General features: G+C 46.4%; 2 protein-coding genes across 10 annotated transcripts; both read right to left on the bottom strand.

The window, feature by feature from the left end:
* Positions 1-2,842: 2,842 nt before the first annotated feature.
* On the bottom strand, positions 2,843-14,583 carry atn1 (atrophin 1). Of its 7 annotated transcripts, none has more exons than XM_071470057.1 (10): positions 14,306-14,583; positions 12,236-12,372; positions 11,601-11,702; positions 11,123-11,242; positions 8,076-10,924; positions 7,661-7,877; positions 6,006-7,515; positions 4,857-5,000; positions 4,496-4,676; positions 2,843-3,613 (listed from the first exon to the last, which is right to left on the bottom strand). In XM_071470057.1, exons 2-10 carry the CDS (start codon positions 12,260-12,262, stop codon positions 3,580-3,582), a joined length of 5,184 nt encoding a protein of 1,727 aa, XP_071326158.1. In that variant the 5' UTR covers positions 12,263-12,372; positions 14,306-14,583; the 3' UTR covers positions 2,843-3,579. The 7 variants fall into 7 exon arrangements, 6 of the variants coding, with proteins under 6 accessions (XP_071326158.1, XP_071326155.1, XP_071326157.1 ...); XM_071470054.1 differs by having other exon boundaries at positions 4,833-5,000; XM_071470056.1 differs by having other exon boundaries at positions 6,006-7,518.
* Positions 14,584-16,800: 2,217 nt separating this feature from the next.
* LOC139613250 (gamma-enolase-like) lies at positions 16,801-22,299 on the bottom strand. 3 transcript variants are annotated; one of them, XM_071469717.1, is made up of 13 exons: positions 22,184-22,299; positions 21,427-21,512; positions 21,124-21,219; positions 20,914-20,972; positions 20,751-20,820; positions 20,505-20,638; positions 20,165-20,387; positions 19,886-20,083; positions 19,160-19,236; positions 18,421-18,545; positions 18,184-18,292; positions 17,617-17,675; positions 16,801-17,408 (listed from the first exon to the last, which is right to left on the bottom strand). In XM_071469717.1, exons 2-13 carry the CDS (start codon positions 21,509-21,511, stop codon positions 17,339-17,341), a joined length of 1,305 nt encoding a protein of 434 aa, XP_071325818.1. In that variant the 5' UTR covers position 21,512; positions 22,184-22,299; the 3' UTR covers positions 16,801-17,338. The 3 variants fall into 3 exon arrangements, with proteins under 3 accessions (XP_071325818.1, XP_071325819.1, XP_071325820.1); XM_071469718.1 differs by lacking the exon at positions 22,184-22,299 and adding an exon at positions 21,952-22,043; XM_071469719.1 differs by lacking the exon at positions 22,184-22,299 and adding an exon at positions 21,956-22,006.
* Positions 22,300-22,548: the final 249 nt, after the last annotated feature.

Genomic DNA, 22,548 nt, shown 5'->3' on the forward strand with positions numbered 1-22,548 from the left:
CAAATCATAGACTGTTTTAAAATGCGGGATACCGGGTATTTTAATGTAACTGGAGTTGAGAGTGAAATCTCTCCGTTTTCAGTCCTTGCTGGACCAGTTTTAATCGTACTCCTAGCTGCCGAGGCCTTGTGGATGTTGGAAAACTGTGGGCAGCAAGCTGCGCCTACCCTGGTGTGTAGTAGAAGGAGGCAAAAGCTCTGCTCTGGCTCTTGCTCTTGCTCTTGCTCTGGTCACCCACATGTTGTCTCCAACCACTTAAAGATGCTCAGCAGTGCCTCAAGATGATCCTCTGGGATCCTGTTCTCCAGGCTTGAATGGAGTGAGCAAGAGGTCAGAAGAGATAGATTGTCTGGGTGAGGGGAGGTGAAAGAGGCAACAGACTCTGTTCTCAGCCAGCACTTGTGCCACTTTGCAGTTTGTCTGCTGCCGCTGTGGGCTTGGATGGCACTCCTGCAGATGAATGAGATGTTGGGGGATTTTGCTTAAGTTTCATTGACCAGGATACGTATCCCTTCACACAGGTTACAGCATCACTATGAAGATAATCTACTTCAGGACTATGAGTGGCATTGGAAAAGCATTCTGCTGCTAATTAAATGAAACAAACAAAGGGGAGGTCCAGTGTAGGACTGCAACAGTAAAACTGGTGATCTGAAGTCCTAATAGAAGAGTAGCAGTTAGTGTGTCAGCAGGGCTAAAATGGACCATGGGACAAGCAGGGCAGCAGCCACGGGGACACTGGGCAGGTGCAATAAAGGGTTAAGTGGTGGTCCCAGGGCAAACTTTAAGAAGTGTGACAGCTCCAGCGGGATAAGAAAGACACCGTGGAGCAGATGCAGCAGCTTGAGGACACAGAGAAGTGTGTTCAAACTGTCTGTCAGGGGCAAAACAGAGCTTGAATGAAAAGGAAAAGTGCTGAGAACATTTGCTGGAGGGAGCAATGGGACAGGGACTAAACCAAATTAGTCTCTGCGCTGTGCTCAAACTCAAACATAAGATATATGACAGTGCAGCTTGACACAGTCTGCGGCACCATTTGGAAGTAAGTTAAACCTTTTGCCCGAGTGTCTCTGTGAATGCTTTCCTTGATTAATGGCACAGGGGAAGGTTAGAACTCGCAAAGTGCTATTGTTATTACAATGATACACACGTGACTTTAGATGCATTGTTCTGCTACACACTCATCAGCAGCTGCAAAAGGCACATAAAAATAACAAGGCACACAGTATGCACCAGCATGCCAAGTAGAGTGTTTGTTGAAGGGAAGGAATACATTTCATTTGGGGAACATGTTTATTAGACTTACATGACTCTTCTTCCGTTGTAATTAAGTGGGCTAATTGAAACCCTTACAATGGAGATAAAAGCTGTCCTTGATTAGATGAGAGTGTGACTTTAATTATCATTTAATAAAAGAAGGGTGTTGATCTGTGGCTTTGTTTGTTTAATCTACTCAAATTGGTATCACATGTGGGACCAAAAGTGCTGGCAAATTGTTCTTTGTAGGATTTTCAGTCTTGCTGCTGCCAGAGTGGGGCCTGCTATTAATGACAGCGCAGTTAAATTCATAATCCGCAGATATATGCTTAAAAACTCTGTGATTTAAATGTTACCTGATGCTGTGCATCAATCTGAAGCACTAAACCCCTCAAATCTGGTACTAGAAAGTAGGTCAATATGAAAGAATAAGACTTATTCGCAGTTATTTGTCCTAGATTTGACAACAGCAGCTGCTGATAATAACATCTATTTTGCATCTAAAACATCCTAAGTTGCAAAATAAAAATAAAAAAGCCGTAGGGCTTTAGTAATAATCCCAGGCATATATAAATGTGATGTTCATATTAATGTCTTTCATCTTTCACCCGCACCTTTCACGTCCTCATCCACCCTGAGAAAGGACTGATGAAGTGCTAAGAATATCACCCAGATGTGATGTCACCAGAGGGGAAAATCAGATTTGTCCTGCTGGAAGATACTTTACATTATATTGACATACTTTTTCAAGGTGACTTTTAATGACACTCAACCTACATAGCAACTCACAGCATGCCCTGTACAGTATATATTTCATATACTGTGGCATGCCTCACATCCAGTATCACCATCCTGTCTGTGATGGTTTCTCACAGATGAGGCCATTAATCAGTGTCACATCAGTATGAGGAGTTTTTTATTGCATAAAAGAAAAGAGATGCAGACTTTTAACATTAAGGGCAATCTTGTAAGGCACTATAAATGGGCAGAGTGCATCATTTTGATGAAAAATTAAGGCTGCAAGTAAGTTTGTTAACCCAAATCTACACGTCCCCAAATATGGGAGGCGGCAGTGCTTCATTCTTTGAACGTGCAGGCAGTATGCACTGATCCGTGTCCGTCTGAAGGAGATTCCTCCAGCCGGACACGGTGAGAACACACACAGCCCTGAGCCTTCAGCAGCGTCCGTAAATCACACTCTCACAGCTCCTCCTCTCTCTCTCTCCCCCCTTTTCATTTTTGTCTTCATACATATTTTTTTTCTTTTCTCTTCTTTTCATTTTTGCAGTGCGGTAAAGGAATGCTCGCTCTACGGGGTGGCTGGTGTTCACTGGAGCAACTCAACTCCTGTATCTCACACTCATCCCATGTGTCTCCTATTAGCTACACTCACCAAAGAGAAAGAAAGAAAGAAGGGGAGTCAGAAAGAGAGAGAGAGAGTGACCGAGTGAGGGGGGAGGGGGAGGAGAGAGAGGAATTTGATATGCTTTGTGCATGAGTGACTTGTATAAAACAAAGACAGGGCAAATAGTCTGAATGTATGTATGGGGAAGGGGGGTAGTGCACACATGAATACACAAGAAACTAGCAAAAAAAGATTATAATTTATTTCCAGATTTTTTTGCCTTCATTTGCATCTTGTTTCACAAGTTAAATTGAAAATAAAAATTAAAAATAAAAACTGCCTGCCATACCATGAAAATGTAAAAAAATAATACAAATAATATGTACTGTATATATAATTATATCATTATCAACAAACAGACAACATTAATCATAATAACAATACTATTGATCATAAACATAACATAACACTAAATTGCTGGTCTCATGCATATAGAACACCCCTCAAATACAAAAGAGGGGGTGATTACTAAAAATAGAACCAAAAGTTCCACCAGTTCGGATTAAAGCGCCTAGCTACATGCAATGACATAAAAGAGACTCATGTACACATTCCTTCTCGCAAAAGTATTTTACACATACTGTACTTCACTATAGCCGCCCCCATCTAATATACTGTACAGAGCACAATACAAAACAGGACTGGAGTTCAAGAACATTATGCAGGGCTGGAATCTGGATCTTCACCGTGGTGCAGTTAGCAGGGACTGTGTGCGACATTTTCACACCCTCCTTTTTTTTTTTAGATCCTTCAAAAAATCCTCTTGTTTCCTCCAGTGAATTCCCTGTCCTTTAGTCCAGCTTTTGTTTTAAGTCTTTCTTCCTTCGGTGCTTTTGCTTTGCTTTATTCGTTTAAGTTTGCACACACACTCTCCCTCGGTTTTCTCCATGCTGCTCTTCGTTGTGCCCCCCCCCTCCTCACAGGGTCTTGTCACTCTCTTTCTTCAGGTGACTAAAAGGTCAAAGGAGAAATCATCTTAGAGGTTGGGGTTCATTTTCTTTGCACACAATTTCATGTTAATACTTTCACTCATAGAATAACATTTGTTATGTAACATCTGTTGATACATTTTATTTATTTGAATCCATAGGTTGCATTTTATGGGATTAAAAGATTTACAGAGGTGTTGGACATTTTGCTGAGATTCAACAGAATTTAGCAAATTTTCTAGCCAGCAAAATCCACATATCAAATCTGTCACTGATATCTGCCAGCAGGGATTGGTACTTTAGTTGTTTGTCATCTGGCTATTTTCCAACGTAATTCTACTGAGAAATTTCTCTTTTTCTTTGCATCCATGTAAGTCAGTTGTTGCGCGCAGATTTGCCCAGTGAGTCAAGGCAAAGACTGTAGCAAATGAACTGCATTAACATGGCTATCCAGAAATATAGCCTCGGGTCATGTTTGGGTCTCGGTACCAGCTAGTTTCAGTCTGGTTAGACCTTTAAGACACTGGGTTTAGGTCTCAGTTTTAGGGCCACATGAATCGTGTCCAGAACATTAGAGATCAATCAATTGTTCAAGTCATTTTTAGCAACAATGCCTACCATTTTCAGCTTCCACCTTCTCAAATGTGAGGGTTTTCTGCTTTTCTGTGTCTTATGATCTTGCTTTGGTGCAATCAAAGCAATTTAAGGACAACATATTGGGACCTGGGAGGTTGGGACGGGCATTTTTCACCCTTTTTTTGAGAATTTATAGATAGATTATCAGTTAATTGAAAAAATAGCCAACACATGAATCAACAATGATTGTTGCAATCTTACACAACACTTTCAACCTCTTCTGCATTAACAATGGCATCTACAATGGACGCACACTAAGTCTCCTTACCTGTAATACTCGTCCTGGGTGAGGGAGTGGTGGTGGTGGTGATGGATCCACTGTTGTTCCAGGGCCAGTCTCTGGATCTGCAGCTCCGCGCTCTGGGCCTGCTGCATGGCCTGGAGCTGGTGGGCTGCTGACATGGGACCAGTGAGGGAGGACGGCTGGGGCAGTTCACGGAAAGGAGCACCTGTCAACAAAACAGGGTGGGAAAGAGGAGGAGCATGCAGGGAAACAAGAAAGAAAGAAAGAGCACCATGGTCAATCATCATTATCATATTAAAAAAGTCTCTTCATAAACTTTCTGCACTGTGGAGTTTTTAGAGAAAAAAAACTGAACGAGTACATGGACGAGGAGCCTTCTCCTCACCGAACAGCTGTTGGCGGAGCACCTCGCTGTCAGTGAGGGGGTGAGCCAGGATGGGAGTGCCTAGTGTGGCTCCTGGGTATGGGAGGCGTGCCAAAGGAGACCCCGACGCCAACGGGTCCATCAGGGGGTGAACCCCGCCCGCCGCTGGATGCCAATGATGTAATAGGAAATACAGGAGATATTTAATATGAGTCAAAGCGTCCGCGTGAGTTCAAAACAAAGATGACAGACATGGCATTTCATTCTAGTCACACTGGATTTTTAGTAACAATTGAGCACCCGAATAAGTGATTAAATCAGAGAAATCAAGTTTCTGGGTGCAACACAAATTTTGTGAATATGGACATAATAGCTTTTAAGTGGTCAATCAATGCACTGCGTGAACAGAAATATAAGTAAAAGGAAAAGAGTCTTCGAAGACACGTTGTGCTTTGGGAAAAATGTTAATCCTCCATGTGTATAAGAATTTAAGAGGTTAATTTGATGTGATGGGAAAGTTGACCCATTATCACTTGAAACCACAGAAAACCTGCATTCACTGATGACCTACACAAAAACATATTGGATTTAAAGGACAAGGCTGATGTTATTCTTGATTTCTTCTCATGATAAGCCCTGTCTTTGGCAAACAACCCCACGCACATTTATTGCTAATGCAGATGTACATCCTTAAAATGGATCACAAATATAAAGTTACATTTTGTAGAAAAGGTTTAGTAATCTCCTAAAAAAGTTGGGCACTGTAGCTTTTAGCACATGTAACTCAGACAGGACAAAATAGTGCATTTGTCTGGGACTACTTTTAGTTGCGGATTAATTTGGTGTATCAGTCTCACAATCCTGAGGACACTGCATTATGGTGTGTGTCAGATTGACTTAGAATACACCATAATACTGATGTTTGTTTATCTTATAGAGGAAACATATCATTAAACAATATGGCGCTTTGATTTCTTTTTTATAGTTTCTGGACAAGAGTGGACGTTTATGGTCCTCAGAATATCTCCAGCCTCGTCCTTTCAGTTTTTAGAACACAGATCTTGCATGCATCACATCTTTAAAATGAATTCTTGACTACCTAATGTTTTGAGAGTAACACCCGATGAAGTTGATAGTGACAATCACAACATTGTTAGTAGCAGTGGGTACCTGTGTCTTGCTGGTGCAGGTGAAGATGTGAGTGGATGTGTGAATGCTGGTGATGATGAGGCGTCACATTTAGCATCTGAAGACGTCCCAGATTCTCTCCTCCACCTCCTCCACCTGTTCCTCCTCCACTTCCCCCTCCTCCTCCTCCACCACTTCCTCCCCTTTCTCTCTCCCTCTCTCTTTCTCGCTCTCTGTCCCCAAAGGCAGGCAAAGCTGCTCTGTCTCTCTCCCTCTCCCGCTCTCTTTCCCCACTCCTGTCTCGCTCAAAGGAGGCGGGCGAGCGAGTGGGAGTGGGGTAGCCCTCGGGGGGAGCGGCTGGGGCAGGGGCTGGTGGCAGATGAGAGGACAGGGAGCTGGGAAAAGAAGAATGGGGGACTGGGTGATGAAGTGAGGCGGCGTTGGAGGTTGGTGGAGCAGGTGGAGGAGGAGCTGGGGGTGGAGCGGCAGGGGCTGCTGGGGCTGGGGGGGCTGCGGGTGGTGCAGATGGAGGGTGAGAAGGGAGTGACGGTGGGAGGAGAGATGAAGGGGGTGGATTGGACAGGGACTGCGGGGCAGGAGGGTTGGGAGGTCGAGTTACTGGAGCTAGGGTTGGGTTCTGGAGGTGCGGAGGGCCAGGGGGAGCTGGGGGAGGAGGAGTGCCATAGAGTGACACCTCATTAGCCCCCCCTGCACCTCCTCCTAGGAGCAAGGAGTGTGCATGTGCATGTGCATGGGCACTGGCATGGGCATGGGCATGGGAATGTGAGTGAGCAAGAGCAAGAGCTGCAGGATCAGGTATGGACCCTGGTGGGTAAACCCGCTCGTCACTCTTAAATTCGAATCCTGGCTTTATTCGATCTCGATGTGCAGCCACTGCATGAGGAAAGCCGACTCCTCCTAACCCTGTGCCTCCAATCCCTCCAGGTACTGGGCCTCCTGCCACCCCTGGGTGACCACCAACACCTGGACCACCTTCAAGGCTGCCACCATACAAAAAGCCCAAGATGGCTGCTGCTGTAGCTGCATCAGTAGGCAGGTGGTGTGGGTGGCCTAAAGCATGATTTTGGAACTGAGGAAGGAAGAATGACGGGTGGACATGGGGGTTGCCATGGTGAACTTGTGGGTGGTGTGCCTGGGCACGACTTGCTGCCCCCAGAGGAGACATGGCATGAGGGCGAGCGTACTCGCTCAGGGTTCTCAGTGCTGGGGTGTCCGGGCCCAGGTACGGACCTCCTAAACCTATTCCCAGGGTCCCCTGTGGGCCTCCAACCACTGCTGATGCGCCACCCATGGTTGGCAGGAGGAGGGAGTGGGGGATAGAGTGAGAGAGGGTGGGGTGGAGATGGTGTGTTGGAGGAAGGTGAGCATGAGGATGTGGGGGATGATGCTGGGGGTGAGGGGGAGGATGGGAGATAGGGTTGCCTGAGGAAGAAGAGGAGGAAGATGAAGGGTCAAGGATGATAGAAGACGAGGAGGGAAAGAAGAGGGAGGAACCCTGGCGACCCCCTCCAGCGGCGCTGACATCCTTCTGCTGCTGCAGAGAAAACAGGAGGAGACAGTAAATCACATCTGCCCTGATCTGCTCTACCCCCCTCCCATTAAAGTGATCACTTTAATCTACATCAAATCCATTAAATCTGACACGCTACATAATTATCACGCTCAAATGTGCACACCTGTAGATGTCGATCCAGTTCCCTTTCCCGCTCACGCTCCCTCTCTCTTTCCCTCTCTTTTTCTCTTAGGTCTCTGGCCCGCTGCTCGACCTCCCTCCGGGCCCTTTCGATCATCTCATTCCTCTTCTTCCACAGTTTGGAGCCATCCAACGGGACAAAGAGGACATCGCTGCGAGCACAGGAGTTCCCGCTGCCACGGTCAAGGACCTTGTGAAACCTAGAAACACGAGACACAGCAGTATAGTACATCATTATTACAGCCATCAGGAGCCAGTATCACTATCATAAAAATTATCATTACTGTTAATTACATCTGCTCATATAGAGAGGGACTGAACAGAGTAATACATTTGCAGTCTGAGTTAGGATGATGATGATGATGATGATGATGATGATGATGTCTTTTCGACTTTACCGTGCAGATTGGCTGGCGTGGATGGGAATGTCTACAGGTTTGGGTTCAGGAGAGGGGCTTCTTAACATCGGTGGTGGGCTTTCACTCTCTTCCCTTTCCTCTATTGGTTCTTCCTTGATGACGGGTGTAGGAGGTGGGCCCGAATCTGAATGTCCATCTCCACTCGAGAGTGAAGAACTGGAGGCAGGGGTCGAGATGCTGTTGTTGTTGGCAGAGTTACTAAGAGGTGGAGGTCCCTTTGACACATTTTGAGGCGAGAGTGACTGTGAGTTGGTATTGCTGTTGGTATTGGGCGCGCTATTGTTGCTATTGCTGTTGGCCATGTTACTGCCGCTGTTTCCATTCGAGTGGTACGTTCCACTGAATGGAGGGTGGCTGTTCAAAGTGCCATGGAAAGGAGAGGGGCGACATCCAGGTGAACAGCTGGATGACACACCTGGCCCAGGAAGTGGCATATTGGGTGCAGAGGATGAGCCAGTTGGAAAAGATGAGAAGCCTCCCATCTGATTGGTGGATGGGCTGGGTAAGGGAGATAGAGGTGTTGGAGGGGTCTGGGCAGAGGACTGGTAGTGTGGAGGACGTACACTGGGTGCCATACCTGATGGGGGTGGCTGGGCATGGGAGGTTTGAGGTGGGGCTAGAGAGGGCTGAGGTGGAGGATAAGGAGCATTTGGAGGGTGGCCGTGATGGCTGGAAGATGAGGAAGGAGAGAGTGCAGGAGGTTGGTTTGGGCCTCCACGGTTTTGGTACAAAGCAGACTCTCGCAGGTTTGGGTCTCTTTCTCTGTCTCTGGGAGCAGACTGGTAGTGGGGGTGAGATGGGTGGGGGTGTTGGTTTCCTCCAGAACCTGAATACTCTCGTCCCAGGTTTGGAGTCACACCAGGGGAGCTGAGGTACTCTCGATTTGTGCCAGCGGAAGGAGGCGCCCCTGCAGGAAAGTCTTTTCCTCCAGTGGGAGGATACTCTCTGTGAAAGTGGTCAGCTCCAGACGAGGGGGTTTGTGCCTGCTCCATGGGAGGAGGGAAGTCTCGGTTGGATGAGTTTGGGGGATGTGAGTGGGGGTGCGGAGGCAGGGAGGAATGAGAGGGGTGGCTGGGGTTGTTTTGGGGTGATGCAGGTGGGTCTCGATTCAGCATAGGGGTGACAGGTAGCCCGCTGGTTGAACTCGGAGGGTTTCCCTGGGGGATGGAGCTATTGTTTGGGTTACTGTTGCCTACAACCTCTCTTGTCTGGCCCCCAAACTCACCCCATCTGCCTCCATCTTTGTCTCTGGGATGCCCCCCTCCAGCTCCATTGGGGCCAAAGTCTCTACTCTGGTTTTGGTTTGACAGAGGAAACTCCCTTCCTCCTTCACGTTCTCTTTCCCTTTCTCGCTCCCTGTCTCTGAAAGCTGGACCAAAGTCTCTTCTTTCAGGACCCAAGTTAGGTCCCTCTCTCCCAGAACCACCTTGGAACTCCCGGTTCTGACCCACTGGCAGACCCCCAAACTCCCTGCCTTGGATGCTGTTGGGCCCACCCATACCACCACAAGCACTATTACTATTACCCCCACTACTATTGTTGCTGCTGTTGCCAATGGGAGCAGAGAACTCCCTGTTGATCTCTCTCCCCCCACACTCCCCCCTCACTCCCCTCTCCCTCTCTCCTGCAGCCCCCCTCTCTCTGTCCCCTCCCCCTCCAGCGTACCTGGGAAGGTACTCCCTGTGGGGGTGAGGGTGAGGATGGGGGAGGTAAGAGGGGTGGGAGGAGGAGTGGCGAGAGGACGGAGGGTTGTAAACAGAGGGAAGTTGCTGCTGCTGCACTGGGGGCTGGTGCTGTGGTTGGTGTGGGTGGTGGTTGCCAGGGTAACGGGTGTAGCCCCAGCTCCCCTGGCAACCAGTAGCTGTGCCACCCTGCCAGCTGGTGGAGCTGTAGTGGTGAGGGTGGGTGGAGGTCTGGGTCTGAGGCTGGGACTGGGACTGTGGCTGAGGGCCCGTCTGTGGCAACAGAGATGGAGGAGTGGACTGAGCCTTGTCCAGGAGTTTATCTGCTTTTTCTATTTTGTCTCTTTCTGTCTTAACCTCAGCAGGCAGGTTTTGTCCTCCGAGCTCCAAGGGCTTCAGGGCAGGTGGAGGAGGAAGAGGAGGGGGCAAGGAGTGGGGAATGTTGGGGCTGTTGTGGGAGAAATCTCCTCCCGAGATAGTTGTCTTGGTCACACACTGTGTGCTGGCTTTGGAATTCATTCTGTTGCCACTAAGTGCACCATCTACGCCCGTCGGTCCACCGTACTCAACTTTACACATCAATTTGGAGTCCAGGGAGAAATAAGACTTCCTCCCGCTATTGCTGTCATTTGATGAATCCCCTGGTCCACGGAGAGAGGGAGTCATACCGGAGGAAGAGCATGGAGTGGAGGGGGGCTTAAGAGAAGGACAGTCTTCAATTCTTGCATCCACATCCCGCTTTTCTCCATCTCCACAGGACTCCTCCCCTCTCCCCTCTCGGAGCGCTCTCCTATCCTCTCCTGCCACCTTCCCTGCTCCTCCTTCTTTGCCTTTCTCCCGTTCCCTTTCTCCTTGCTTTGGTGAATCAGGGCCATCAGAATCAGAGTCCAGGCTACCCAGAGGGGAAGCAGAGAGACTTGGGGACGAGGAACGATTGTCCTGGTCTATATCCCGCCCGCTGCTCAGACTGCTGCTGCTATTGGCCAGGCTCCCTACAACTGAACTCCTGCTGCCCTGGGATTGGCCATCTTCGTTGTCACTCTCACGGGATTGGCTGGCAACTGAGGTTGGAGGTGGGACAGTGGAAGGAGCCGAGCTGTCAGTCGAGTGTGTTGATGTTGGAGGGTTTGGGGTAGAGACCGACTCCTGACAAGAAAAGATTATTTGTGGATGAGGTACAAATCTACATTTTAAGAATATGGTAATACTGGTTGTGTAAATATATATATGCAGAAGCCAAACTAGAACTTTTAACAGCTTAGACAGTGCCTTCTGAATAGTGTAGCTGAATCAAAGCTTTATAATTGGTCTTTATATAACAGGTTGATGAAATGTAACACAAACCTGAACTTTCTGCCTCTTTGGAGGAGACACAAGTTCCTCCCCCTCACTCTCTGATGAATCATGCCCTTGTGATCTGCGACTGAAGCGATTTCCAGCCAATTCCTCAACAGCACCTCTTTGCTAAAACAACACAAGACTTTAAATTCTGTGGAGATGCTTTTGAATCTCTAATAGGCCTACGTCGGTTTTTAGAACAAAGCAACACTTGCATGCACACACGCAAAACATCAATGTCAAACATGAGACATCAAAGATTTCAAAGTGGTGAGCTGTAAAACACACTATCGAACAGTACTGACACTGCACGGGTCTGTGGCAATCACAATGATGACTCATACACTGACAGCACACACACACAATTCAATACACAGAGACGGTTCTTTATTGGTAATGGTTCTCGTACTTGCATGCACACACACAAACTTAAGGCAAAAACAACGACAGGATAGACAGGGAGACAAAGGAGGTAGGCTCTAACCGGCTGTCTGTCGTTGCGTTCAGGGCGAGTGGGGCTGGAGTGCGGGCGTCTACCTCTTCTCTCCTCACTCGCCCCCCGCCGTCGCCCACTGCGCATGGGCATCTGCAAAGCCCAAAGTCCATCGAAAGAGAAAAATATGGAAGGGAGGGGAAAGCATTGAATGTTAAAACAAGGTAGAAGAGTAAGGAGATATGCAGAGGGAGATAAGGGGATACGTTGATTGTAGAAAAGACAGAGTTCATACAAGCCAAAGGGAAGTCAAGTTCGTGCAGTTGAAGGTGGAATGTGGCAAGGGCAACAACAAGTGGAGAATAAAAAGGAGAGGGAGGTGAAAAGAAGAGCAGGGCATAACAGAGTGAAGGCAGGACACAGAGAGGAGGGAGATATTGTAAGCAGAGGAAAGAATAAAGTATAAACATGGAATCTGCTTTTTTAGACCACATTACTGCATCTCACAACCAAATAAATAATTGACATCTTAGTCATTCTGGCTGTTTTGAAATCTTATCACATGCTGAACTAATTACGATGTAGTCACATTGCCAAATGTACTACACACAAGAATTAGGCAGGTACGCAATCCCTGGTATCACTGTCAAAAAAAAAAAAAAAAAGGGCATAGGCCTTGCTCATACCGATTCTTTGTGTGTCCGTGTTTTCATTATTTCTTCTTTATAACGTCCATTTTACAACACAAGCCATAGCAGGGACTGAACTGGTTCCTGTTGTTTACTGACTGGACTGTGTGTTACACCATGAGAGCTAGCAAAACCTGCAAAGAAGCATAAACAAAGAAGGTGTTATTCAGTCTTTATCTGCATGGAAATCCAAAAGACAGACCTACAACGAGTTACTAAAAAACATTTGTTCATGCAAGGATGCAGTCATGACCAATATTGTTTGCTATCTGCAATGTGGAGTGTGGAATTTGTGACATTGTGAAAACATCTGAGTTTACAACAGCAAAAGCACAGTTACAACATTTAAATTCCCAGCATGCTTCGCACTGTATCGGCACAACTGCTTTTCACTGCGCTCAGAGCAGTCTCCTTTCTGCCTTGTTTTCACCACAGCAGTCAAAACCTACAGGCACAATAGTTTAACCCACTCGCACTGACAGAATGCACTGGTTGGGGTATAGTATAATTGGGAAACACAGATAATAGATGCGGAGCAGAGAAGGTGCGGACCGGTACACTGCATTTTGGATGGCAGTCTGCAGAAGACAGAGAACTCCAGCAAACATCTTGGGAATATGGGGCCACACCCCCCTCCTTCCACCTTCACCACAACAGCCCAAACCCACAGCCACTTGCGGTTAACCCACATGACCTGGTTATGGCCAGCAGAATCATGCTTATTTATCCAGCCAGCCAGCCAGCCAGCCATTAAGGGAACGTACAATGTCAAGATCCTTTATCCATTTGGGTGTGCCTGACAACATAGGTGGACTACTTTGCGAGGCCTTGTCTGATCCATTCATTCATGTACCACAATGATGAAAAAATGTCTCATGCATATTGAATGAGGATATAAATAGTGCACACCGCTGTATGAGGAAAAAAAAAAAAAGATATATTTGGCCGAACAGTTAGCAGGCTAATGCGAGTGCACACTCTGCTGTGTAGCCAGTAAATATGTGTATGTGTGTGAGTTGATTAAGCAAGTAAGCTCCTGTAAATCCTGTAGCTGCTCCACTACACATGGCTATGCATTAATTATTAGTGCATGCTGCAGTGACTGATTCAGTCTTAAGAGTAAAACGTATCAGTCACAATCACTGCACACACTTCATATGCATCATACGGAGAGGTGGCACCTATATTTGTAGGCAATGCAGTGCATGTACAGTCACCCTCATTAACATAGAGATGACTAAGTTCATTGCACAGGAGTAGAAAACAGTCAGTGCCCGGTGGGTTTCTGTATACATAATGCATCTCAGTTACAGGTGGCATCTACTGGCCTGTCTGTGGTCCACTGGCAGGTTCCTGACCATGGTCAGTAGACAACTGGGACACAAACAGGGCACTAATACACAACCAGCATTAACATCACTAGTCCCTCTCCCATGCTCACCCACACACACACACACACACATACAGCACATGCATTATCAACAAATTGGCCACTGCATGTGATGCAAAGCAGCAGCATGCAGTTGCTCTGCTTACATCACCGGCGAGCGGGCACTGCAACGACTCTTTCTTCTTTCTTCCTGCGAAATGTTATTGATACACATGCAGAGAGGAGACCGGCCGAGGCTGTGCAGCACAGCACAGCCTCGGCCGGTCTCCTCCGACGGAACACAGTCCACCTATACGACCGAGGGAGTCGTGTTCAGCAGCACATACATGTTCACAATCAGAATGGATGCCTGTGCAGTGCTCTCTCCAGACGCCGCACATCTTTAAAAGAAAAGATGATATGGAATGGCGAATCATGGCATTTCGCACCGGCTCTCCCTTCCCTTTTCCTCGCTGGAATGTGGGTGCGCGTCGTGCACTCTGTTCACATTAATTCACCGGGACATCTTTTTTTTTTTTTTTTTTTTTTTTTGCCGTAACGCAGGAGTATGATGATAATTAACGCACAAAGGAAAGAAAGAAAGAAAAAAAAAATGGGAGGGAGAGCACAAACGTGGCCAACAGGAATAGCTCCAAATGCAGAGTATAAGCATCCATTTTTTCCCCCCTTCTCCTTACCTATAATATCCAGCGATGCGTGCTCCCACTCTCACTCTCTCTTTCCTTTCTCTCCCTCTGTTTTGTCGTTTTATGTTGCGCGCTGACACGCACACCTCAGAGCCCTGGCGTCTGTCAACAGAGGCTTGTGCTGGCTCATATTGCAACGGGCTCCGATCATAACAATAATGCAGAAGAAAATCTCTTTCTGTTCGTTGCAGGGAAAAAAAAAAAAAAACAGGGGTGCCAACTGAAGACTGTACAAATTGATGCGTACCCTCGCCTCTTCCCCACCCCCTTTCGCCCCCCTTTTTCTTTTTTTTTTTTTTTGCCCCCCCCCCCAACCCACCCCCTCTCCCACCCTACCTACTCCCCCTCTTCCTCTAAGACGACTTGCACTTTTTTTTAATTTATTTTTTTTATTTATACCTCTCTCCGGTCTTACAGTCACAATTTTTCAGCGGAGGGGTGAGCCGGAGAGAGGGATGCACGTCGGGTGAGAGAAAAGCGAGAGAGGAGAGGGCGTGATTTGCATAAGGAGAGAGGGAGGTTAGAGGAGGAGGAGGAGGAGGAGAAGGAGGGAGTATTGAGGCAGGGAGAAGGAGGAAGAGAGGCGCAGAGAGAGAGGGCCAAAACTCTGAAGAGGGAGGGGATCAAGAGGGAGGGTCTCTCTCTCTCTCTCTCTGTCTGTCTCTGTCTCTCTCTCTCTGTTGCCTAGTCCCTCCAGAGTCACCTTTACTGTATGGAAAGGCTCCGCTTCAGACTGAATAACTGGCTCTTCGCCTTTCTGTCGCCGTGAACTCTGAAGAGGCAGAAACGTGCAGCGGGCCTTTGTTCCTAAAGGCCTTAACGCAAGCTGATATAAGTGCTCTGGAGAGAAAACACACACACACACGCTTCATTGTATGAGCATTTCAATGACAATGTCAGCGCCCCAAACAAAGGAAGCCCAACTCGTTTGGTTTAATTAAACAATTCACAAATGAACGATTAAACGGTGCCCTCTGTGGTTTTAAGTGCCTGTCCAGTAGCTCCCTGTCTGTCTGTCTGTCTGTCTGTCTGACTGTCTGACTGACTGTCTGACTGTCTGACTGGGAAAAGCTTGCAGCGGTGTGTCCAGTCAAGCGGCTCTGCAAACCTCCTCCTCCTCCTCCTCCTCTTCCTCCTCCTCCCCTCCGCGCCTGTCGTTCTCTCTCTCTCTCTCTCTCTCTCTCTGTCTCTCCCTCCCCTTCACGCAGCCCCCTGTCCCGTCTCCTATTGTGTGGTAACCATGGAAACCCGGCCGGAGACTGTGCCTCATGCGCCTGCGCGGCCCCGGCCTTCCTTCATCATCATCATCACCACCACCACCACCATCCTCCTCATCCTCCTCCTCATCCTCACCAGCAGCAGCAGCGGCGGCAGCACGGACAGCTCGCGCTCCCTCTGCCGCACGGTTTGTGTAAAAAAACCGTGAGCGCGTGCAGCTGATCACTGACCTGCCGTGTCATCGATATACATCGATACATCTATCGATCCTGTTTCCTCCTTTTATGTGCTCATGTGTTTTCGTTAGTCGAGATAACCTCATCTTATTTCAACTGTAAGTAGCCCGGGGGGGGGGGGGGGGGGGGTCTGTTTTATACTGTATTGTTAAGTGCATAAGTCTTTGATATTTGGTCTACATGTTGAATATGTTATTTTTTGTTACTTTCACATTGCACATGTAGTTCTTCTGTTCTCTATCGCGATTTTTTTTTGTCTTGTGACACTTTTCTTTGTGTCCCTCTACTTTGCAGTGTGAATCCTGTAATATGTGTCTGTAAGTCAGTTTATAAACACTCCCACTTACTGTTTCTAGTATTAAGTGGAAATAATAATAATGATGATGATGATGATGATGATGATGATGATGATGATAGCGGCTGCACTCCTCAGCCAGTTATTTAAGGCAGGTGTTTTGTGTTTGTCAGCTGGTTATAGAGTGTGTATTTTAGGTTGTGATTTTATGTATTATCTATAATACTCCTATGGTATATTGATTAGTAAACCCAACTGAGACAAAAGTCATTATATTACATATTTTTGGTGGCCATGCATAATTGCTATTCCCTCTTTTAGTTAGCAGCATGCTTGAGCTGTGAAAGCAAATTCCTGAAGGATGAATTCCTTCCGAATGAATGTAGGAAGTTCAAACCAGTTCTGCAGGATTCCTCTTCAGGATTCCTCTGCAGGATTCCTGCAGGATTTGGTTTCTTCCTAAAAACCTCAAGCATCGCAGGACCTTGAGATTGTTCTGCAGGATTCCTGTAGGACATTTTTGTGAGCGATGTCCACCATCTACTGTGACATCAATATTTATTGAGCAGCCAGAAGTGCAACATGACTGAATGTTTCTTCTTTTTTTTAAAGAGTACTGCAGACCTCTGCGCCGCTCGAGCGCTTTTCTGCCTTTCATCCACGTTTGACTGAGTCATAATTTAACGCTTAAACAAGAGAAGAGATAAATGACAGAACAAATGCACAGGGAGCCTTGGTTTGAGTTGACACGTATCCATGTCTTTATTGAGCTTAACCTTAGACAGACGAAGTAACAGACACAATTCTGTAGCAAGCTGCTTTGTGTTCACATCAGAAACAACACAAGGAACATGAGGAAGAACAACAGGGCACAGAAGATCAAAACATTTCTGCAGTGAGTTGCAAAGAGATGGTCAGAGGGATCAGGAAAGAGAAAGAAATGAACAAGTGCAATAAGGGAAGTACGGGTCTGTGCTGAGTGGTCAAAAACACTGATTTTTTTCCACCAGGCATTGTGCAGGATTTGCTGCAACTGGCTGTGGTCAATAAAGTCAATCACTCAGTGAAGCATCAGGTCAATATACTGTAACTACACTGCATTATTTATTGTTATTGTTATTTGAAAACTAATTAGTCTTAAATGTGTCTTAGTGTGTTTAGAGCTTTGTTGAAACAGATGAGTCATTATTTCATTACGATGTAGCCGTGAGGGAAATATATCAAGGTTTGCATGTGTTCTGTTTTCTTGTGTGTCACTGCCTTGTGCACTGGCACTCAAAGGGCACTGGGGTTACGAAAGTTGTGCCCAGCATAGCGGGCCTGGTCACCCAACTCTTCCTCGATCCTGAGAGGAAGAGGAGGCGATGAAGAAAGTGGAGAGGAAATGTAGAGCAGGCAGATGAATGTGGAATATGACAACAGCAGGTCAAAGAATGAAGGAAAAAGCAGAGAGATGCAGACAAATAATAAGTTGCACAAGTGCTCTAGGTGATATTAAAGCCTTTCTATATATATGTATATACACATATAGAATAAAAGGTATAAATTCCCACCTCATGAGCTGGTTGTATTTGGCCAGACGTTCTGACCGACAGGGAGCTCCAGTCTTGATCTGAAGGGAGACACAGGGATACAGATTTGGCTGCACACATTATTACTAATACTTGATATTTGGACGCAAATTAAGCAACAGTTATTGCCAATAGTCTGTAAAATGTCAAAAATGAGTTGTTATTAGGAAATTCTTGGTGTGTGTGTTCTTGATATTCATTTGAGAATATAACAGATTTTTGGTGATTTGCAGACTGATTAACTTATTCTTAACTTATTCTTTCAGGACTTCAAAAATCTCAGTAATACAGCATATGGTTATTTAGTAATGTTGTTTATTTTGCTGCCATTGTTTGCCGTTCACCTCTGAATTACACTTGAGCTGCTATCGCACTGTTGCAATGTATTATTATTGTTACTGGCTTGTTTCCAAACTGCTATTGTACTGTGATGTTGCCGCGTTGATAAATCTTGTGTTGTCTCATTTATGCACCGGACAATTTATGTAAGGGGCAGTGACATAGAAAGTAGAGTAGTGTTGTGTGTTTGGGAGTGAGCGCGTGCGTTACCTGTCCAGTGCAGAGACCAACCACCAGGTCAGCTATAAAAGTGTCCTCTGTTTCTCCTGAGCGGTGGCTCACCATCACACCCCAGCCGTTCTCCTGGGCCAGCTTACACCTGACAGACAAGGAGGCAGGCGCAGTGCGTTAATAGTATAAACACAGTACGGTGCAAGCTCACGAATGCAGGCAGGTGCAGCAACGTGTGCCCACATTTCATGCATCAAAGGCACAGCTACAACTCACGCCTTAATGGCCTCTGTGACAGAGCCAATCTGGTTGACTTTAAGCAGCAGGCAGTTGCAGGACTTTTCCTCCACGGCTCGTTGTATCCTGCGCGGGTTAGTGACTGTCAGGTCATCTCCAACCACCTGCAAATGTATTGATGAGCTTTAAGTGAATTTTGTTGTCTCTACTCAGAGCCGGAGGTATTAACAGCCGATAATATTAAAGGGGGGCTTCACCAATTTTACACATGAATCTCATTACAAACCCAGGGCATGGAGCTTGGTAACATGGTCGTTTACCAAGCCAAGGAGAGTCAATATGCTATTGAGTTTCATTAAGGACACTGCAGAATCAAGTATTTTGAAGCCATTCTGGTAATTACAAATCAGGATATCTCGACTTCTGCAGCATCAATTTTGACTTTGATTTTCAAGAATGGTCGTGCACTAGCCTACTCCACCGCTCGAGTGCCTCTTTAAGGACCAGCTGAACTAATTCACTTCCAGATAACAAAGACATGTAATATATAACACTAACTAATTATAACACTAACTAATCGAATTAGCAGCAATTGCCTCTCAAGTTGTGCATATCGCAACCTCTCTCTCTGTATCTCTCTCTCAGTCCCACTCTCTCTCTCTTCATTTTTGTTTGTTCATATTTTGTCTCTGTCTGAATCCTTGTTGTAATAATGAACCCTACAGTCTGATTTTTGCACCAATAAAAAAAAAAACAAAGACATAATGTGATAATTTACCTGGATGCCCACTGAGGCTGTAAACTGTGACCAAGCAGGCCAGTCGTCCTGGTCGAAAGGATCTTCAATAGACACGACTGAGAGAGAAAGAGATGAGTAAGGTATCATTTTTGCACATACATGTAAAACGGTTTACTTTTAAAACCTCATCATTTTTTTCCCCATCATTCACCTACAAGGCAATAGGACTAGCGCACCAGTGACATTTCTAATAAAGGTACTAATGGGAGTAATGTATCTAAATGAACACACAGATACACACACACACTTGCCCACACAAGCAGGAAGCACACCATTGACAGGGTAAAGAGCCACATCAGAGTAGGTCCCTGTTTGCCAAATGTGCACTGTAGCGCATAATTAAAACCTCTTAAACAGACCCAAGTGTCAGGAGGAGAGAGCAGGCTGTGGAGACCTCAAGCTTTTTTTTTTCTCTGTCTCTCTACCTCTCTCTATCTAGGAGGTGGTGAAAGCAATTGTAGAAATATAAAAAAAATAGGCTGGTGTGTCCGTTTACTGATAGCAGCTATTAACACTGACACCGTTTTTCCATGAACCCTGAGGCTCAGTGATCTGTTGAGATCAATAAACTCTGATTATTGTTAAGGTCTGTGCTGAATAGGAATTATCCACATCATGTTCTCCAGGTAACCACAAAACTAAGCATTTCTGACATACGCTCACTCCACGTCAGGGGTGAAATAACACACACATCACAATACACACCTGGATAAGAGTTAATGAAGCCCTGGTAGATGCTGGCGAGCTCCTCAGCACTGATGTTGCGGGCAGCGTTGGGCGGAGATTTGAAGTCCAGGTCGTACTTGCCCTCAATGAAAAACTCAGAAGCAGCGACATCCATGCCTATCACCACTTTGTCTGTGAAGCCCGCCTTCTCTATGGCCGTCTTTATCAGCTCCAGGGCTGACAGAGAGACACAGGGATGAGCACGATGTCACCTCAGGTTTCAGAGGATGAACATTTTCATGTAGTGGTTGTGCTCACCTTCACTGTTCTCCTGTATGTTCGGGGCAAACCCTCCCTCGTCTCCCACATTTGTAGCATCCTGACCATACTTCTCCTTGATGACACCTCTCAGTGTCTGGTACAGCTCAGCCCCCACACGCAAAGCATCACGGAAAGACTCCGCCCCAACAGGAAGTACCATGAACTCCTGCATAGCCAGTCTGTTACCAGCATGGGAGCCCCCGTTGATCACATTAAATGCCTTAGTGAGGGGCAGATAAGGGAGGAAAATGTATTTGCGGTTTTATATTTGGAAGAATTACACTTGAGTGCAATAATAAAAAATAAAAAAAATCAACAACCATAAACCATGACTCACAGGAACTGGTAGGACAAGCTCTCCATTTCCTGCCAGATCAGCAATGTGACGGTACAAGGGGACACCTTTCTCTGCTGCACCAGCTTTGCAGATGGCAAGTGATACTCCCAGAATAGAATTGGCCCCAAACTTAGCTGGGGGAAACATACATGGAGTCACACAGCACATGGATGCACTCACTGGAGCGGAAACATGTCATTACACATCCATGCCATCGGCCGTGCATGAGAAGTGAACGGGGCTTACATTTGTTGTCAGTGCCGTCCATTTCAATCATCATGTTGTCCAGCTTCTCCTGCTCCAACACGCTGATTCCCTGAAGCAAATCAGCCACATTTCATCATTTTAATCATGCATCTTGTTCTTCCAGCCTCTTCTAGATCTGAACTTGCTCTGCACTCCTACTCACCGACTGGACAAGGGCAGGCCCAAGGGTGTCATTAATGTGACCTACAGCCTTGGTTACACCTGAGATAGCAGGACAGAAAGAGATACGGCGCCGTCAAGTCAGCCCACTTTCATGCCACAAAACCACTTAAGAGAGAATGCAGAAGAAGAAACAGACCGTGGCAGGCAAAATAAAAAGGACAACATGAGCAGGATACATTTGGGAGCTCACCTTTGCCCTTGTAGCGAGTCTTGTCTCCATCTCGGAGCTCCAGAGCCTCGTAGATGCCGGTGGACGCACCGCTGGGCACAGCAGCCCTGAATAGACCTGGAAGACAGAGGAGCGGCAGGGGGAGGGGGAGGTACGTGTAAAGGTTAAGGAGGAGGCCAGAGGGGCAAAAAAGGAAAAAGGCTGACTTATGTGAAAACAACCTTGTGATTATCTGACGTTAAGACGAGACAGTGTTCACTGTCAAGCCTGTAACAAGTTAAACAAATACGAGAGCAATGCTTTTTAATGTATTTGTTCTTTAACCTTTGTCAGTATGTAGATCTACTTCCACAGTGGGGTTTCCTCTGGAGTCCAGGATCTCCCTGGCAACAATATTCACTATTGACATCCTGTAAAAAAAAAAAAAAAAAAGAAAAAAAAAAGAGGAACATTTACCTAATTTAACCATTTGTACTGCATTACACTCATACATAAAATTATACCCTCATTCTCATTTTGATTAGAAAAGAATGAAGGAATGAGCAGGAGCAAGCGAAGCAGAGCACAGGGAGACAGATGCGCATGAAAATGATGACTAACATTTAATAAACAAACGACAAAAATACATTTCATTACAGCTAACAGCAACGCTGAAGTGCCTCAATTCCCCATTAGTCACAAGGACTTCATACTCTCATCCTTCACTTGCACACACACTGTGATGATAGTGACGCAGCCGTAGGGATGGAAAGCTGTGGAAAAGATGCTCCCTGGGAATATGCTGGCATGAACACCCACACCCACACCCACACACATAGGAAACATAAATTAAAAGCTGATAATGCATACCTACTTATGAATCTACTGTCAACCTGTTCCAGACCACAAGCCAGTTCAATTTCTCCTCCGTTTCAGTCAATGACTGAGAATGTGGACCAATGGAGAGATGAGGTGGTGAGAAAACATGGAGCAGGGAGAGATGAGGAGAGGGGGAGGAAGAAGAGGAGGAGGAGGAGGAGGAGGGGGGAGGCTTGGAATGATGAAGGGAATAAAGAAATAGATCAATCTTTTTAAATGTTACCTGCAGCGTGTCTGAAGCCTGGTGGAGAAAGTGAGCGGATGTGGGCGAATGAGAGGGAGAGGTAGAGGGACGGGGAAGGTGGGAGGAGAAGGGGTGAAAACGTATGACACACTGGGGGGAGGGGAAGCGTGTGAGTCACTGGAAGATGCAGAGAGGAGGGGAGGGGACCAAAACTGGAAAAAAAGGAGGCCAGAGAGCGACAGAGCAGAATAGCAAGGTTTACATTTACTGGTTTTGTTTTTGGGAAGATACAGGGAAATAAAATGTGCTGAGCAAGATGAATGATGTGATTTGCACCGTAACCCTTCTCACTTTCAACCCATGTACTCAACATTGTCCTCCTGACTCCCCACCAGCCCTTTCAT

The sequence above is a fragment of the Trachinotus anak genome, unplaced genomic scaffold, assembly GCF_046630095.1.
Source record: "Trachinotus anak isolate AG129_WGS33_773 ecotype Australia unplaced genomic scaffold, CSIRO_AGI_Tana_v1 ptg000032l, whole genome shotgun sequence".
In the NCBI taxonomy this organism is placed as follows: domain Eukaryota; kingdom Metazoa; phylum Chordata; class Actinopteri; order Carangiformes; family Carangidae; genus Trachinotus; species Trachinotus anak.

Coding starts and splice junctions, on each gene's coding strand:
- LOC139613250 (XM_071469717.1), bottom strand. CDS start 21,511: ATGTCAATAGTGAATATTGTTGCCAGGGAGATCCTGGACTCCAGAGGA. Junction 20,973..21,123: donor GACTCGCTACAAGGGCAAAG/GTGAGCTCCCAA, acceptor CTGCTATCTCAG/GTGTAACCAAGGCTGTAGGT. Junction 19,237..19,885: donor CTTCATTAACTCTTATCCAG/GTGTGTATTGTG, acceptor TTTCTCTCTCAG/TCGTGTCTATTGAAGATCCT.
- atn1 (XM_071470052.1), bottom strand. CDS start 12,262: ATGAAAACACGGACACACAAAGAATCG. Junction 10,925..11,122: donor CAAAGAGGCAGAAAGTTCAG/GTTTGTGTTACA, acceptor TTTTCTTGTCAG/GAGTCGGTCTCTACCCCAAA. Junction 7,519..7,660: donor AACTGGATCGACATCTACAG/GTGTGCACATTT, acceptor TTTTCTCTGCAG/CAGCAGAAGGATGTCAGCGC.